Below are 18,783 nucleotides of genomic sequence, written 5' to 3' on the forward strand. Positions count from 1 at the left end.
TCTTTGAAAACCTTTTTTCTTCTTGTCGAGACAACAGCAAGGCTTGTTAGTCTGGTCTTATCTTTGGTGTGTATCAGCCTGCAGCTTTCAGGTTAGCATTCTGGGCCCTGCTACTCGTGTCACGGTCTCAGAGCGACATGTCTACTAAAGTGCTGCAAGTCACCACTCACATTATGATCAATTAAAGTCATTTAAACCAAGTGCTCTATTATTTTTTCACTTAACACTTAACAAAAGGGCAGAAAATGGTAGTTACTTACAGGTCAACCAGTTATTAAAAGCTAAGAAATAGTTCCTGAATAAAGGATTATGATAGCTCTTGTGGTGTACAGACTCAGAGAAATTTCACACTTCAGAACAGACTGCTATGTTAATGTTAATGCTAATGTTTACTTCCTGTGAATCTACATAACGACCATTTACTTAATGAGCTGAGTGGCACAACACCGATAACTAATCGTTACCTACTGATTGGGTATAATGATTGGTCATGTCTCACTTTCCAAATAAATGTACTTGTAAGCAAATTTACTAACACATGTGGTACATTCACAATTTAAGACCAGCATTGAACAGTGTCCCTGTAGCTTCATGGCAGCGCAGCTCACATGCAGGTAAAAGGTTTGCATGGCTGTGGCTGCCCCGCATGAGTAGGTATAAGCATTGTGCCACAAACACATCCAGCGCAGCTCCGGGGTTAACGTGAAGAGCACACTCACACACTGATAACCTGCTTCTTTTGTATAGTGAGGCAGCACAGCTTCCACAGCAATGGGAGGGGTTGCAGAGATAGACCGGGGAGTAAAATGGCCCAGTGTGTCTTACTAACTGTACTGTCTGCTATAATGGCCACAGACACACCACAAAGACTGACCCCATGGTCAACCATCACAGCTGGGGTGTCCCTAAAAATAACACATTCAGCAAAGCACAAATAGTCAGAATGATTCAGACATTTAATAGCACACCAACAAACTTGAATTCAACACATTTACCTGAAGAAAACTTTTGTTATTATGCTCTTTAAGCAATAACAGGGTTTGCGACGATAGTACTGACTGACGGCTAAAGCTAAACAGTTATACTTTTGGTCACATCAATATCTTAATCACTTTTATCAGGACCGTTGGACATTCAAAGCTGAGCAGCAGCTTGTTCTGCCCGTCTGTGAGGCTAACATTCGCTAACATTAGCTCAGCAGCCAAAGAAGAGACAGTTATGATATCTGATACCTTCAGCTTCAGTTGTCAGATGAGATGTTTGTCATTAGACAACTACACAGCATTCACCACTAATTATTCCACGTTTGAATGTAATGATTAGAACGATGGAAAAAGTAATTTCAAGTATCACAGTATGAAGCTATTAATTACTAAATGTGAGCTACAATAAATTGGTCTGATTTTGTAGATACAGATGAATTATCAAGTTCTTTGAAGTTGACTTCAAGCAAAATACTAATTAAAGTATTTGTCAGTGGCACAGTTAAACCCTGCTGAAACAAAGGGGTCTAGTTGATCTCTCTATTATGGATTCATATGATTTAATTATTAACCAAAATTCTCTTTTGTTTGGAGCAAAAAGTTAAACAAAGTTGTAAGTTTAAAATGATATGTCTAATATCAATCCTCATATCATTTTGATGTTATTTGTAGCATTCCCCGGGTGTACAGCTTTCACAATATTGTTTCCTGCCTCCCTCGGGCAGTGACCCCTTAGAAAAGTAGGACTTGGCCCATTTGACCCCTTCAAAGACATCCTTGGCAAACACTGCAATTAGCGTTAGAAGCAAAACAGCTACTATGTGGAAGGATCATGCCGGTGTTTGTGCATGCTTTGTTTTGTGATTTTGCGTTGTAGTCAGTTCTGTAGTCATTGATCTGTGGAAACAGCAGATTATTACTGGAAGAGTCAGCCAAATTCACATGATCATTATCTCAATGTCCAGGCTTTCCTGTTTTCCTGGATAGAATTTGGCAATATAGCATGTAAATGCAGTGCTTTTTGGCAGCTGACACTCAGGGATTAATCGTGTGACTGCACCACAGCCCCATACTATAGTCCCAGAGCAGCCTTTGTTTCTTTTTTCCAAACATTTTCTCTTGTCCTGAAACCAAACATGATCTCGAGCACTGGGGCTCGACTTTCAGATGCAGAGCATGACGTAGTTGGCTCAAGCCTGTGATTCAGGCGATGGAGAGTGATGATTGGATTATCACTGGGCCTGATGAAGGAGGATGACCTGTTTATTTTTTTTGCTTTTTTTGGCCATCTCTACTCCATCTCTATCGCCATTCTAATTGACTTGGCAAGCCTCCATTAAATTCACTTAAACCTTTTTGCAATTAAAGTAATGATTTTAATCAGGTTTGTTCATCTATTGCAGCGATAAGAAAGACTCAAACTCACTTCGGCGCTAATGAGCACAATTTTTTTTTTTTATTCTGATGAGGGCAGGGCAATATTAATTACCTCATCTGGACAGAGCATTGGAACACATGCAGGGCTCTGTGTTCTCCTGCCACGCTGTCTGCCGTGCCAAAATAACACGCCTGAGGAGAAATTGGGGTTGAAACACTGAGGTTAAAGGTATAATTAAATTCAAACTCAATTTTGGCATGTCCAGCAGTCTGAGAATGAAATTAGGAAGAGGGTGGGGAAACAGTAGGCTCAGGAGAACACTCAAAGACTTTCTACAGCTTACTGCATAATTTCTCTTTGATGTGTGTTTGAATTGAGGAAACAGTGATCAAAATGGCAAAGAGAGTCATTATTAATCAGTATCAATGCCAAGCTCCTCTGTGTCTGGGTTTTATAATATAATTATAACTCAGATGTGGGTTGAATAATGGTTTTGCCATTCAAAGTTATTTAGGTGTAATCGCACGTCTTTACGTCTTTTTGCAATTGTACCACTATCTACTGTATACAAAATGGCATCCCCAACTATGACATAGCTCCATAGTTTGTGTACAAATTCATGAATGAGCACCCAGGAGCTAAGGGCAAGTTAAGAGCTTTGTGAACCTTCCCGACTTGCATTATTATCAGTAGACCTAAAGCAATTAGTCAATCAATCAATTAGTCTATAAACATAAAATTAATTGGCAACTATTTTGATAATTGATTGTTTTTCATCATCTCTGGTTACACCTTCTCAAATGTTAGGAATTGCTGCTTTTCCCCGTTTTGTATCATTTTAAATTGAACAAAAAACATTTGAAGACTGCAGTGAGTGGACTTTTTTTAGAGTGTGATCCACAGCTGTCATATTAGCCCGATGTCACTGACGATTTCTCAGAAATGTCCCAAGAACTGATCTCTTATTATTGTTGTTTTTGTCACTACATTGAGCTTATATTTTTGTCGTGTTGTTATCCTAGCGATGGACATGCCAGCGGAGTTGACAGCTCTCAACATCACTCCACAAGGAGCCCTGCTGAGGTGGAATCCCCCTCTTTCCAGTGTCGACAACTACGTGCTGACCCTCACGCACAACCAGGGTGAGTAGTCCAAACTGCCGTCTAGAGGCTGTTTATTAGACAATGAATAGATGGATTCATTAACCACCATCAAAAGATAGACAAGAGTTAGACTAATTAAGGAATGTACAGTTGTTGTTCGTCTCACCACCACCACAATGTTCTCCTTAAATTCACTACCAGTTAATTTTTCAGGACCCTGAATTGGAAAAGCACCATTTAAGTAAATATTCACTTACCAAGTTGTTACTGCGATCAGCTCTCAACCCATTCTGCACAATCAAATGATTTAAATCTTATAGAGTGATAACACTGACTGCGGTAAGATCAGACTGCAGTCAGAGCATAATGAGCAGATTTGTTTTAGGTCACTCAGGTGCAGCGTGCCGAGATGTGACAGGTACCATCAAGGTTTTCAGTGTGATCCTTTGAGGCAATATGGACCCATTTGTCTTGCTTTCAGAACATTTCCTTATGCTTGGTTGAGCTACTAAGCCTTGACATAAATAGTTTTAACACGGCATACGTTTCTGATGCACTCCATGTCTCCGCTGCCTGACAGCCTTATCCAGATAGGTAAAAGATAGCCATATTGCTTGGCCCCTCAGAGTCAGTTTATAATTTGCTCCCTGAACCAAGTGGATGAGTGCCAGAACTAGAACGTACAGCTACTTGACATACACAGCTAGAGTGCTGAAATATGAAAGTATAAAAAGTTTCAAAGGAATTTTATTTTTCAACAACATCACCCTGTGTAGGCAGTCATTAGACTTTGCAAAGATATTTTTTAAACTCACCAGTCAGACGTTTAATGACACTTGATCTCGACCATTATTTTCTCCCCTGACTTTTATAAACTGGCTGGAGAAAATGTTATTGGAAGCATATTTCTCTTTTGCGCATGACCCCACTGACTAAGCCATGCCTGGAGTTATCCAGGGAAATCTGTATTACTCAGCTCTTGGAGTCGATGTGTAAATTACACCCAGACTGACTGACTGATTGGACGGCAGCCAGATCGTCTCAGATACAGAGACGGTATCTATATGCTGGACACATATTTGGAAACCAGCCCTGGTCAGGGTTTAGAGAAGTGCAATGTAAGTTGTGGACAAACTCCCTTGAGTGTCAGTGTATTAAATCAAGGTCAATACATCTCATAATTCATTGAGCATTGTCCTGCATTACAAAAAAGATTTTTATCGGCAACCAGGAACACCCACATAAAATCCCAACCATCATGGTGTCAGTCACTCAAACTTCATATAAAATAGATTAATAGAGTTTGTCCATATCCTCACTGGCATCACTGTCACTGTGAAGTTTACAAATATGTCACTGAATAGACAGTTGAAAAGAAGGAAATAACCCACTCTAAAGGGAATATTGGCACGTTGATGCAGCTCTCATCATTATTACTATTAATTAAAACTCTCTTAATGCAACAAGATCCTGTCAGTGAGCCTCTGACACTACAGCAGTTATATTAAATATCTTAATAATCAATTTGAGCTCATGTCAATCATTTTCTTCATTAGTAATTTTTCAGTTCAGAGACAGTTACTTATGACTGAAAATCGAGATTGGTAATTGAATGGAAATGTATTCGTGTTCTCTCTGTTTAAATTGGTTAGACAGATACATTAGTCATAAAAATACCTTCAAATGATTCTTGGAATATGCATTTAGATAAGATCAGTGATGAAGAATGTTTTTTCTGTCTTGTATTTCGGGTATATTACAGAGTATTCCTTCATATTTTAGAGTCAAATACAATAATAGTGTGGCTTTTTCTGCAGAGATGTCCCCAAAAGCATATTTCATGTCCCTAAAAGCATAATTAGTGCAGATATCCTTCAGTTCAGGCTTTGTGATTCAAATGTGCCATTTTCCCCATGCTGTTTTGCATTTTTCAAAGAGATACAATTTAATGTATCTATTTAGACAAAAGTAAAAGCATAAGATTTATGAGATGGTGTAAATGTACGAAACATATGTGTGTTTTACTTCTGTTTTCCAGTGACAGCTGATACTTTCCTTGTGGAAGGCAACAAGCAGGAGCACCAGCTGTCCAACCTTAAGCCAAGCACCACCTACTCTGTAGCCCTCTACGCCACCAAAGGACCCCTCACCAGCGGCACCGTCATCACCAACCTCCAAACACGTATGTGCTCATTTTATTCAGCTGGTGTCAGTACAGTGGGCGGCACAGTGACTCAGTCATTTGCGTTGTTGCCTCGGCAGCAGCAGGGTTTCCTCCGGGTGCTCAGTTTCATTCGCACCAAAATAATATGCGTGTTAATTAGGAATTCTGCCATTGTGTTTGACCAAGGGCAATGGCTACACACTAAAGTCGTTAGGATGAGTCAAATGCAGTGGATGCAACCACAGAAGTATGTGATACAACAAAAAATATAACCAGTGCTTATGTAACATACAAGTTAATCACCAACACCAAGACTAACCTAGAAAAGTGGCAATTAATTTGATGGATGAATGGAGGGGTTTATGGATAGATGTAGGGCTGGGCTATGCCTGAGGTGATTTAGTTTAGTTTCTGTTTCCGTCTATATATATTAACCTAAATTAACTGTAACAAAGTCAGTGTGTGTTAGGTGACGCACCAGAGGATGCCGGGCTGGTGTAGCTGCAAGTCTTATTCGTTTTAATTAATTCCCCTCGATATAACAGCGAATCATTTCTCCAGTACTAACTGAGCCGTGACAATGTCACAATACGCATGAAGTCACTATTTCTGTTGATTAGATTACTTTAGATTCCCTAGCAGGAGATGCAGAGGTGCGGGGGGGTTTATCTGAGAGCCTCGCTGTTCGTTCCAGGGGGTCTAATTGCTGGTGTTTTAGATTATGCTTTATTGGATGGTGATGGCGATGTTTCAGGTGATAAACATAGTTTGTTATATTTCCTGTTTTTGTTTTCATCTTAAGTCAACAGTATACTGCACATGATTAGTTTGTTTTGTGTCCAACTTTACAGTAAGTTTCATGTAGCCCGTTTGTTACTGTTTCATCCACTTCATGGCCAAAAAAGGCTTTAAGAAGCAAAGTTTCACCACACCACCCACGTCTTGTTACCTTGTTTATCCACAACAGCTCTTTATGTGTAACGTTGTCACTTTCTGTGCCAACACATTGAAGTCTCCTCTGAAGGAGCCCTCGTTTCTCCCGTCTAACTATTCAACAAAAACAGTAGTGTGTGGTGTGTTTTGCTAACTCAACTAACCCTGCTGTGCCTATTTGGGAAGAGGGATGTCCATTCTTAAAAGACTGACATATAATTGCATAGCTTCATATCTGTGATGTAATTTCTTGTTAGTATGTAGTATTTTTATGCAATGTAATTTATCAATAGTTTATTGAAGTTTCTTATATTCTTATCTTGGATATCGTCTATGGCAGTGAGTGTTTGTAGCGTTTATATTGCCCAGCACTAGATGGATGGATGTTTGCATCAGACAGGATACAAGAAAAAAGGATACAGTTTAATTCTGGGGCATTTTACAGTACAACTTTTTTAGCTTTTCCGACACAGTTAGAAATCTTTGATTCTTTATCTCTGTGCAACACCCGTTGCAGAGTCACGTATGCCACAGGAGTCAGTATCTTGCTGGGGACTTTGACGTGGTCAAAGACACAAGCTATCGGGAAGATTAAACTTGTGAACTCTCTGTTCAACTTTTGCCTGCTTCACCTCAAGGTGACCCACCTCTCTAATTATATTCACCTTCATGGGCTGCTTCATTGAGAGGAAAGTTTGGGGTGAAGGAATTGCTCCAGTTTAGCTGAGTTGCAGCTCTGTAAACTTAGTTTTTTCTACGGTTCTTGCAGAAAAAAAAACACAAAAACTTTTCAGTCAGCAGAGGAGTTCATATCCCCCAAGGAGAACCAGAGCTACCTGTCCTGCACTGCAGCAGAGACAAACTGCTCGGAACAGAAACAAACTCTGGGCTGCAGAGACTTCAAAACATAAATGGAGCTCAGGAAAATGAGGTGCACCTACAACCATGTCAATGCTGTATGCATATAGTAACTCATACATAAACAAATGTTCTTGGCAGTTTAAGGTGATTCTAATTTGGAAACAGATGCTCTGCCTAGTACGTCATGTAGCTCAGCTTCTCCAGAGAACAAAAAAAAACAACAACATGCATTTCTACCCTGGTAAGACTCTCTCATATAAAAGAAAGAATTTGGGAAATTGCTGTGATGTAGGCAACACCATGGAGCGAGCAAAGAGGACAAGGATTTTGTTTTGTTTTGAATACCATGTCTTATTGAATCAGCAAACGGTTGGGTGCTTGCCTTTGTCGCTTTTCTCTGAGTGGAACACACAAAATGTATTCTTGCCATTATCAAATTCATACCAATATTATTAAAATATATCCTGCAATGTGTCGTACACATATTAACAAGCTGGACCTGTGATGCAGTTATTAATCAACACGGGTACCTTGGCCTTTACAGTACTTGTTTTCTTCTATGTACTTTAACTTTGTCCTCGAATAGGGCCTTCAAAAAGGATAACATTCATATCTTATAGTTGAATTCAATTATACTACTCTTTAAAGCTTTACCTCATTTTATTAAGGAACAAAAACTTAAATAAAAAAATAATGAGAGACAATCTCTAAGTTTAATCAAGGGCTCCTCTTGGGCAAATATCAAATGTATAAACTGTATTCTTTGAGACTTTTTGGACAATAAATTGTATTTAAAAAAATCTCACAACACAAGTGCCAGCCTCCCAGTACAAACATACTATACACAGCTGTGTACTATGTGGGTCCCATGTAAGTACATGTAAGTACATGTGTACAAAGAAACACGCACCAGAAAATGACATGTCAAACCAGGGGGCACCTTAGTCAACCCCAACTTCAGAGGGATCTTCCCCTGTTGTTAATTAAACTTCCTAATTGAAATCTTAAAGCCTTTTTCTGTTCCTCTCTCACAGCTTGTTTTCTCAGGCTATTCCGCTCAAGTGAAAATGTCACATTGTGAACGGGCTGTGAGAGAGAACGAGACCATTGATTGGTTCGGTCAGGGGGAGGTTTCACACCTGTAATTTTGGTTCGGATCAAACTGAAAAGTTTGAAAGTCCAAACAAGGAAGGTGTGAAGACTTCTGAATGAGCTTTTCAGCTCTCCCAGTAGTAAATAAGTGGTTGAAAGACAAAAATATTCTGAAAAGCAAGTTAGTCTAAATCAACAAAACATAAAAGAACATAGCCAACCCTCTCAAACACAGACCCACTTTCGTACAAGGCAGTATCTTGAAAGGAGTTGTTAACTGTGAGCTTTTCTGGTCCATGTATTATACAACACACAGCACCTGTGTAAATGTAAAAATGTGATGTACAAGAGATGAAGGGTCAGTGAAAGTTTTTTGCTGTCAGGTTTAGTGACGGGGGAGAAAAAGGGATGAGTCTGGCTCATATCAAAATGTGGCCAAGACTGCCTCCGCCATTCAGGTTTTTTTGGGCGGAGTTCCTTTGTTGGTTCCCAAGCCTCTTAACCACAGCTGAGAGTTGTTTTGTTGTCTGGCCTCCATGCCTCAAGAGTTCAACACAGAGTAAGACAGCTCCCTAAAGACTGATATTTAAGCTATAGGGCTGGAAAAATACGGGATTTTGCTACGGGTGTCTCTATAAGCCTGTAGGCTGCAGCACCGGGACTTTTTTTCCCTCAGATGTGTTGAGCCCACTTGCTGAGAAGTGCTTGGCAAGTTTTTGAAGCAGCAGAGATCCTTGCTGCGGGCACCTTCACTGAGCTCTGGCTGATAGTTGTTCACCAAGTGCTGAGAGTGCTGCAATTACAGACACATCTTCATTCTTCAGGCAATTGAGGCGTCTTTGACAGTTTAATGTATTTTTAAGAACATGTGTCCCCATAAAATCTGGGATCTTAATTGTTTTATGGTAAAATATTTAGAACTCCTGCAACTATATTAACATATTCATTCGACTATATTGATTATAATATTTATAGTACAAAGTATGTAGAGTTACTTTAATCACCAAAGCTGTAAAATAACTTGGGAATGAAAATTTGTTATTGGAATGACATATCAGGTGGGGGGATGTCTGAGGGTTGGGGACAGAGGGGTGAGAGGGATCGATATCGAGAGGTGGGATGAAATAAGGATCAAGCATTAGGGGATGAAATGGGGGTTGAACGGTATCGATGATGGGTGTTGGCAGGAAGGTTTCACAAGAGAAACCCAGGGAGTGGGTGTGAGCTATGTCTGGCTTGAACAGCGTAGCCTTCCTCAAAAATGAAGAAAAAAGGTCTTTGGGGGAATATCAGAAATGCTCTTTTTCGTCTAGCCGACTGGAGGTGTATGTCCATGTCTGTGTTTGATTGACTGCTGGCTGGCTGCCAGAGTGCCGGTGTTACACCGTAGGGAACGAGAGACAAAGTAAACAAACTTGTGCTGTAACATGCCATGTGCAGACAGCATGTTGTTAGAGTTGTAAGAATCAGGACCACATTAGCATCTAAATGGACAAAAGTGACATTTGCAGGTACGTTTACATGCTGTTTCATGTGCTGTAGCTAATTAGCCATCACACTGCCTGCAAACTGACGTTAGCGGTGAATCTTTGTTGGTCGCTCGCTCAAAAAGCTAACATGCAGGACAAGATGTGTGTTCATGTTAGTCAGTTAGATAAGAAGGAGACTTTTGCAGGAACGCTAACGTGGGTTGTTTTTCAAACGCTCTGTATTCCATTTAATTAATGCAAAACTAGGCGGCGCTGTCACGAAACCAAACAATATAAAATATAAATTTCTCCCTTTGTTTTTTTCTCAAAAAAGAACACAGGACGAGTGATGGACAGAGCAGATATGTACGCTGTAGCAGACGGGGAAAAAAGGCGACTTAATTTCAATTGGACTTCAAAGATAATAACAAGGTGTTTTCTTGTTATTATCCAAGTAGCATTTGGTTATATTGGATTCAACTACATAAAAACAAAAGAATTACCCACACATCATCCAAGCAGAATCATTGACTTGCAAATCGGCATAGAGATGTGACATCCACTCCAAAAGAATAACTTCCTCCCTCTTTTCTTCCTGCAACAAATTGCTGCTGCCCATGCCGCCCTTCCCATCTGCTTCTCTGTGTGCGTGTGTTTTTCCTCTCGCATTGTTTACACCGTGTGTTAATGAGACATTAGATGTTGCCAAACCTATTCATCTCAATCCCATTGTTCAAAACTGCACGTCTGAAGATAGAGCTGCCAGGAGATCAGACGACACCTGCTCACCTGCATGGGCGCGCTCCATGCAAAGGTTTAATTGGAGGGAGAGCACCAGAGAGAAAAGGACAAGGAGATGGATTTAATTGGAGAACGAGGAGAAAGAAAGAATAAAGATGGGCAAAATGAGGGTGGTTGCAGGCCCCTCAATTTCTATGAATTGAAAACGCCCCTCCCGCCTCTTCCTTCCTCTCATCTATCCCCCATGCACACATGATGCAGCAACAGTGCTCATCAAGCTGAGGGGAGGACAAGAACAAAAGATAAACTCACTGTCTGGCACATTAGAGTTAGAATGGCAGCTTGTCAGATAAGGAGGAAGACCCCAGGTTGATGTGGGAATAGGAGGAAACAGACTGAGGAGGAAACAGAAAAGCAGAAATGAGATGCAGAGGAGGTCAATGAAGACGAGAAGGTGCAGGATTGGCACGTTACAGCGGACTTTAGCACAATCTGCAATGTGCTGTCTTTATCTGAAACTGCACTACTCAGCCTCTCTAAACACTCTTGGTTCCCTGTTTCCCCTCTCACTCTCTCTCTCTCAATTCCCGTGTCACACAGTGTGGATCTGCCTATCACTGTCTCAGAGAGAAGGCACCCCGCGTCTTCAGGAGGTTATCAAGGAGGGTACATGCTGTTAATTACCGAGCTGTCATTGATCTTTCCATATGTGCGTGCACACACAAGGATTTAGACGAGAAGAGAGTGTGTGTGCGTGGAGTGGATGTTGTGGATTTTCTTTGTGTGTGTGAGAGTTGTGTGAGGTCTGGGTTCAATTTAGGGCTAGATGTTTAGCTAACAGTTAAGCCTATGGCCACTCAAGTCCTCAGGAGAAGTTAAAAGTTCAGGCTGTTTATAGAAGCCCGTGTTTGTTTCACTACAGAGGGAAGAGGGAAAAAAAGAGAAAAGCCAGAGCCAAACAAAGGGAATCACAGAAATAGACAGCCATGTAGTAGATATCTTTATCTCATATTCACAGCGGTGATGTCTGATTGCACTGCACACAAAGCGCAGCACTTCATTTGTTTCAGCACCCCCGCCTCCCTTACTCAGAGCGGTGTCAGGCGACTGGCTGACGATGTGTCCCAGAGTCATGATGTAACTCCAGGAAACTGATTTTTCCGAATAGAAGGTCATCTATTTTCTATCATGCACTAAAATGAGGTTACACCATGTCAGTGCCTCCGCTACCATCAGAAGATCAGATATTGACTCAAAAAGGGTGATGTAAGGTGGGGAAATTGAGGTGAGTCCCCTTGTAATGTGGTTAAAGTATCAACAAAGGGACTATAATCAAACCTTGTTTAAAGCTGTGCAGGGACCAAGAATGTACTTGGATGGTGTGATGTAATGTGCGGTAAAACTGGGGTGGGCTTGCTGATCAAGGGCTTGAATGCTTTTGAGGCTGTGACTAAACATGGAAAAGTGTCTCGCTGCTCTTCTCACTGAGTCCTGTGGGGATTTAGGATTACTGACGTGGAGATTTTACCCACCTCATAGAATACATTTACAGTATTAATGTTAAAGATAATAATATATAATTATATATATATATATTAAATGTCCCTTTGTTAATCTGTAGTCTTTGATTCACCTGTGCTTTGATTTGATTGCTTAGAGAGTAGAAATTATCAGCTCTCTCCCCATTGTAATATTTAGTAATATTTAGAATCTATATGTTTAGTTTCCAGTTTCCTGTCATCATTTTTTGAGGACAAAATGATCTAGCATGTCATTGGTTTTTACACATTAAAGGACAAGTCGGGCAATATTTTTCTTTTTATCAACAAATCCCATGAAAAGACCAAAAGCAAAAATCTTCTTTTTCAGCTGGCCTAATGCAGCTCATCCCTCTGTGTCATAGACCTGCATTGTTGTCCAAAAACTATGAGCACCCCAATGAGCCACAATGTTGAATTGGAAGACATCCTTCATTAAAATTAACTGGAGTTTATTTTGAGTCAAATCCCACATACACCGTCCTGCTGCAGTAAGTACTCAGTAAGTAGTGCAACAAATAGTAAAGTAAAATAGTCTCCAACATATACACAATGAACTCCAGTTTGAGAAACATTTGCCAAAAAAAAGAAATACAGAGCTGAGAACATTTATTTTGCTTTTTTGCCTTTTTTTTTTTTTTTTTTTACAAATCAAACAAATAATTTGTTTATAGTTTTTACAGATTTACATCTATACTTTTTTTATTTTGATACATTTCTTATATGTGGTGATTGAAATTGCAAATGGTACATTATCTGTTGATTCTGCCATTAATAATGTGCCATAGATCTACCAGTCCTATTCTTCACAGTATAGCTGATATCTCTAATTGAATACCTCAGCATGTCGTATTCAGTAGGGTTATGAGTTGTAAACATGCAGAGAGTAAGACAGCTTTTTCTCATGTATATTTTCCACTTTTCTGGCAGAATGATTAAACTAAGCATGATAGCCATCTTGGTCATAATGTGTTGCTTTTAAGTATCTGTGAATATGATAAAAAAAAAAAAAACAATGCAGAAACACAGAAAATGGTATTAAAATCCTTGTTTTTTTCTGGGGGAGGACTCCCAGACCCTGCACTTTATCGTGTCCCCCACACTTCAAACCAATGTCACACCCTTGAGCTAACTGCATAGTCAGAGAGATTGAATGTATATATCACAAGGGTCAGATATCTTAAGGACCACAAAACTCTGTTATCCAAAAATATTAAATTCCACACTGTGCCAACCCGCACAAACCTGCCGTGATGAATACGCCACATCAATTTGCTGTCCACTTGTGGGCGTATCGGAGGTGGTCCCGGGGTAGAAACGTCAGTAGCAAATATCGGATCAAATTCACGGTGGATTATGTTGCCTCAGCTGATATTATTGCCTGATACTTCTCTGCTGATAGTGAGCCAGCCACAGCTTGTCTTCATAAACTATTAAATGATCAAAAGCCTGCAGGTCATCAGACCTCGAATTCAGTTTATTTTATATGTATCAAACCTCTTTGATAATTTATTTAATAAAATACTGCATGTTCTTAACTTGGCAGATAATAAATAATACAATAAAATACTACAGTGACTTTACCCGTGTGTGTGTGTGTGTGTGTGTGTGTGTGTGTGTGTGTGTGTGTGTGTGTGTGTGTGTGTGTGTGTGTGTGTGTGTGTGCATGTATGTGAACTATTAAACTGGTTAGCGTTTTCCAGATGGCAGGAATGAGAGTGATGTGTAAGCTGGTATCCTTGATGATATTTAAAGCTTTTCTCCAAAAAAACGTTAAAATGCATTTTGTTAAGCATCTGGGTTTTTTTGCCGTTATGCAGTGAGGATACTCTCAGCAGAGCAGCACAAAGTGCACTTGGCCTGTTTCCATATCAGAGCCATGAAGCCCTGAGTTTGACACCACTGCCTTAACTGATTGGACCTAATGTGAAGAATGCAAAAACTTGAATTTCTCAGTTGACTGTGATTTTGCACTTTTACAGTTTCTGCAAATCCTGATAGCCATCAGCTATAAATTCAACCTTTCAGACTTGAAATTGTGAAACCCTCTTCATATGGTTACCTCTGCATTAACTTACCACTTTAAAATGTTGTCAAGTAAAGATAAATGATGTATGCGTTACTTTGTCCAAACATAATTTGCACTGGAATGTCATGAGTGAGATTTCAGACTACACAAAAGCATAAGAACCTTTCTTTGCCCACCTGCACCAGGCAGTTCTGTACAAGTCACTCAATACATGGCACATTCACGCCATGTACAGTAACTCACTGAGTTTCTCAACATGGTAACTGGGACATTTTCATCAGCAATTTTCATACTTTCGACACCAGGCATTCACCCAATCCACCTATAACAAGCTGAAATACAGTGAGTATTAATGAAAATTATACTGTTTTGCAGTATGCAAGGGTGTAAGTGGGTGAACAAATCAACACCTCCAGAACTGCAGCACGTTGTGGATGGATAGATGGTTGGATGGATACTGATAGAAAGAAAGAAAGATAGATAGAAAACATTTCTTGTTTTGCTCCAAATTGATTGTTAAAGTTGGCATTTTTCTCTCTTTCTGGCAGCCATGGACGCGCCCCTAAACCTGACAGCCAGTGAAGTGAATCACCGAAGCGCTCTCATCTCCTGGCAACCGCCAATCGCAGAAATTGACAACTACATGCTCACCTACAAGTCAACCGACGGCAGCCGAAAAGTATGTAGCACACGCAGCTGAACTTTCTTACACACATACTCACTGCTGATATCCTATAAACTGTAATTCCATGTATGTTAACATTTTATCTGTAGCCAAAATGTGTTTCCGTATCTAGTGGTTCTGGAAATCCTGTTGAGTATCCATGCTGCAGTTGCAAACTTCCTGTGTCAGGGAGATAAACTGTATTTTAGTTAATCCACACACCTGAAAATAGAAACTTCATTCTGCAGATATTGTAGAGCATATTGAAGCCCCCTCTCGGATTTAGAAAGTAGAAAATGTTTCCAATTGAATCAACTTATTATAGCAGATTGAACAACGTTCAGTAAAAGAAAATGAATGCACAAACACAACTTTATGACAAGTCAAGTCAAGTTTATGTATATAGCCCAATATCACAATTTGCCTCATGGAGCTTTAAGCACTTCAAAATTCAAATTTTATCTTTCAATCATGTAATCCCTTGATGTGGAGTGTGCAAGCGTGTGGGGACACACACACACACACAGATACAGATTGATACACACATAAGGGACTTATGCAGTGAAATTGCCTGTCTAATAGAGATATCACTTTTAATGTGTCTCAGTAGAGACATTGTTTATTTTGATTAAACTTTTTGATGTGGCTGAGTAATGGTAATAAAGCATATTAGTAAGAGTGTGGGAAACTCCCCCTCCCACCCCTCCTGTTGACGAATTGACTGGAACCACTTTCCATGATGCTCTGCAAAAGACTCCCTTTTTTTGGCAATTAGGTGTCTTATACACAAACACACACATGCAAGCAGATGCACACAGACTGGCGTGATCTAAAAATCACTGTTACACACACACACGTCCATACTAATGAAGTTATGATCTACCACCAGTCTCTCACACACGCGCACACACTCTGACCTTGAATGTGTGGTACTGCTGTGTGGTTGACCATTGGGTGTCACTCATTCACAAAGAATGCATTAGTAACAATTCAGATTGTCCCCTTTTTTTCACGTGTTTCAAATGCAAACAGACTTTGAAACATTGTGCTTGAAACTATTCCTTTCTTGATACTGTTGATCTCACATTCTGCCTTTTCATTCTTATTCCAAAACAGTGTGTTGTTTCTAAAGAAACAGATATACTATGGCTTTTACAGAGGAGTAATATTACATCAACATGTTGTATGCCATTTCCAAGGCACTGCATAAATTTGCATGTTAAGTCAAACTGAAATTTCTCCCACAGCATGTACAATAATACATAAACATACAGCATACAAATCAGTACCCGAAAGGGAGAAATTCATATTTAATACTGTTTGGTTTCATTATGGTGCTCCCTACTTTACTATGAATGAATTAACTTTTTTTTCATTCAAATTGTTCTATACTGTTACGGTCATAGGCAGACAGTCATACTGACTAACAACCAGACAGCAGGCTGCTGCACAACACGAGAGCCACAGATGTTGAACAACCACCCGCAGTAGCTTTCCTGCTAACGTCTCCTCCTCATGTAACTGAGAAATAAGCGTAGCTTAACGATCTAACTGACAAACAAGGACACGTGTCATGTGTTGCAAACATCCACTGTGGAAAAAGGCCCTGCTGACATCAGATAGATAGATAGCTGGGAATAAATCAGTCCAACTCTCAGTCCGAACACAGATCAGTTAAGCCATTACACTCCTGCTCGATCCCCGCAAACCCCGCTCACTGCCCACTCCTTTCTTCCTGTCTTTTTCCCAACCCCATGAACTACCAGCTGCCCGAGACTAGTTGAAGATACTTGATTCTGGAACATCAACTTTACAATTATTGTGAACACTAAATATGTGTAAGCAAGCTGATAGCAATTCAATAAGAATATACTAAATTTATGCTTGCACAATTATGTTTAAACTTGTGTTTACACGATTATGTTTACGCCACACAATCTCACTCTTAAACTGCTTAGCTGCTCAGCTGCGGCACATTAAATTGGCTAATGCAATATAAGTCTGTTTAGATGTTAGTATTGTCCTTACTAATTTGTTTGCTTTGTCTCTCGTTCACCTGTCGGGACTGGACACTGACTCACTCCTTCACAGGCTGAAAGAAAAACATTAATGATATGAAAACTGCTGTGATTTCAGTTCACTGCTTATATGGAGGTTCTTTATCGTGTAATTGCATACAGTCATTTCCTATTAATTTGATGCATTAAACAGGAAGAAAGCTAAAAAGGTGGAAGATCTTGAAAATCCAGTTGGAAGATTTGAAAATCAATTTCATTTTTTATTCTTCTCATAACCTTTTATCATGTTCTTATAGATTGTATTGAAATCTGCGTTCACCACGGTGAGCTGCCTCAACAAGTGCCACATTTCAAATTCATATTGTTTGACAACAACTGAGTCATACCGCTCGTGCTCAGAGCCGAAATGATTACTGCGGATTGAGGTGCTCCTTGCGAGATTTTCCTCCGGTCTACTTGAGGTCTGCCTTTTGCAGAAAATATGCGGCAGCGTTACCTCGGCTGTAATCTAACCGCATGTTGGTGAGCCTTACAGCTGTTGAACCAGCTTCCCCTCTCACAGAGATAATGGACTTTTATAATTTACACGGAGTAGCTGTGAGATTAATCTCTTATCTGATTAACATTTACTTAACAGTTTGTAAACGCATGTATCACTGTTTGTTATGTTCGTGCCTGGATAAAGACGTCCCCATTCTCACACACAAGGATAAATACCACTCAAACACACAATCGATAGCAAGTGTATGAAGTTATGTGTTGTCCTTGATAAGACAGGGCTGTTTTGTTTACAATAAAAATCTTATCTTGACCCTGAAAACCTGGTGGGAAAATGTCAGATCCTCAGAGACAGAGACACCATTTACCAGCTGCTTTCCTGCATAATTCACATGGACACATTGCCTGGAAATATATGTTTTTTTCCCCCCAAACTGGCTGAATATTTCATTCTTACTTGTCCATATTTAATGTGTATCCAGGGGCAAACTGTTACACACATGCACACAAATACATGCGTAGACAAGTTCACGTTTTCTGTTGAAATGAATTAAGCGTGGATTCATTTTTCATCAGAAAGTACTCTCTGAAAAACGGTCTTGGCTCCTTAAGACGGGCTCAATAAAAGAGGCTTTTGTCAAAAACAAAGGGAAGTAACTGCACTGTACTGTCATGACTCCTTTTCCAAATATAGAAATGTTTGTTTCCTGATTGTGTAGCAGCTTCTCAGCTTGGCTGTCCGATAAGAGTCTTTTATCTCCTTCTCTCCGTCTAGTTACCCCCTCCTCCTCCTCCTCCCATCCCTCACCCATCCACCCTCCTCTTTTCTTGCTTCTCAGCTCCTCTCTTTTCTGTATTTTCTATGGCTTTGGTGACTTTTCACATGTGAAAACACGGGCAGCTCGAGTTAGCCGTCAGTAGAAGGGTAACTTTTCCGGCTTACTTAGTTAGTTTTTATTTCTGTGTCATGCCAAACATCTAGCCCATCCCACATGGGATTACAAGACACCACTGTTCTACAAAAAGCAAAAGAAAAGAACAAAAAAAGAGGATCAGTTAAAAGATTATAAGTTCGTCTTTGTGCTAATAACGGATTTATTTGTAAAAACGAACTGTGCACTGAAAAGAACTGCTGCAAGCCTAAACTGTATCCTGATAAAAACATTTTCGCCCAGGCTTTCTCCAAGTAACTGGCTAATTCAAATGCTTCATATGTGAACAGACAACTAATACTTTACTACTTCATTAATATATTATTTAGATCGACCTAATATCCTTTTTTTTTTCATTCCTTATAAGTAAACTTCACCTA

At 39.8% G+C, this 18,783-nt stretch overlaps 1 protein-coding gene across 1 annotated transcript in view; it reads left to right on the top strand.

Annotated features, from left to right (window-relative positions):
- The window catches only part of tnr (tenascin R (restrictin, janusin)), a 62,166-nt gene that overhangs the window by 33,470 nt on the left and 9,913 nt on the right, over window positions 1-18,783 (top strand). Inside the window, exons 20-22 of the mRNA XM_070918478.1 lie at window positions 3,384-3,503; window positions 5,503-5,646; window positions 14,840-14,970. Of these exons, the coding sequence (XP_070774579.1) occupies window positions 3,384-3,503; window positions 5,503-5,646; window positions 14,840-14,970 (395 nt within the window). The remainder of the gene's footprint in view (window positions 1-3,383; window positions 3,504-5,502; window positions 5,647-14,839; window positions 14,971-18,783) is intronic.

The sequence above is a fragment of the Enoplosus armatus genome, chromosome 14 (assembly GCF_043641665.1).
Source record: "Enoplosus armatus isolate fEnoArm2 chromosome 14, fEnoArm2.hap1, whole genome shotgun sequence".
Classification (NCBI taxonomy): Eukaryota; Metazoa; Chordata; class Actinopteri; order Centrarchiformes; family Enoplosidae; genus Enoplosus; species Enoplosus armatus.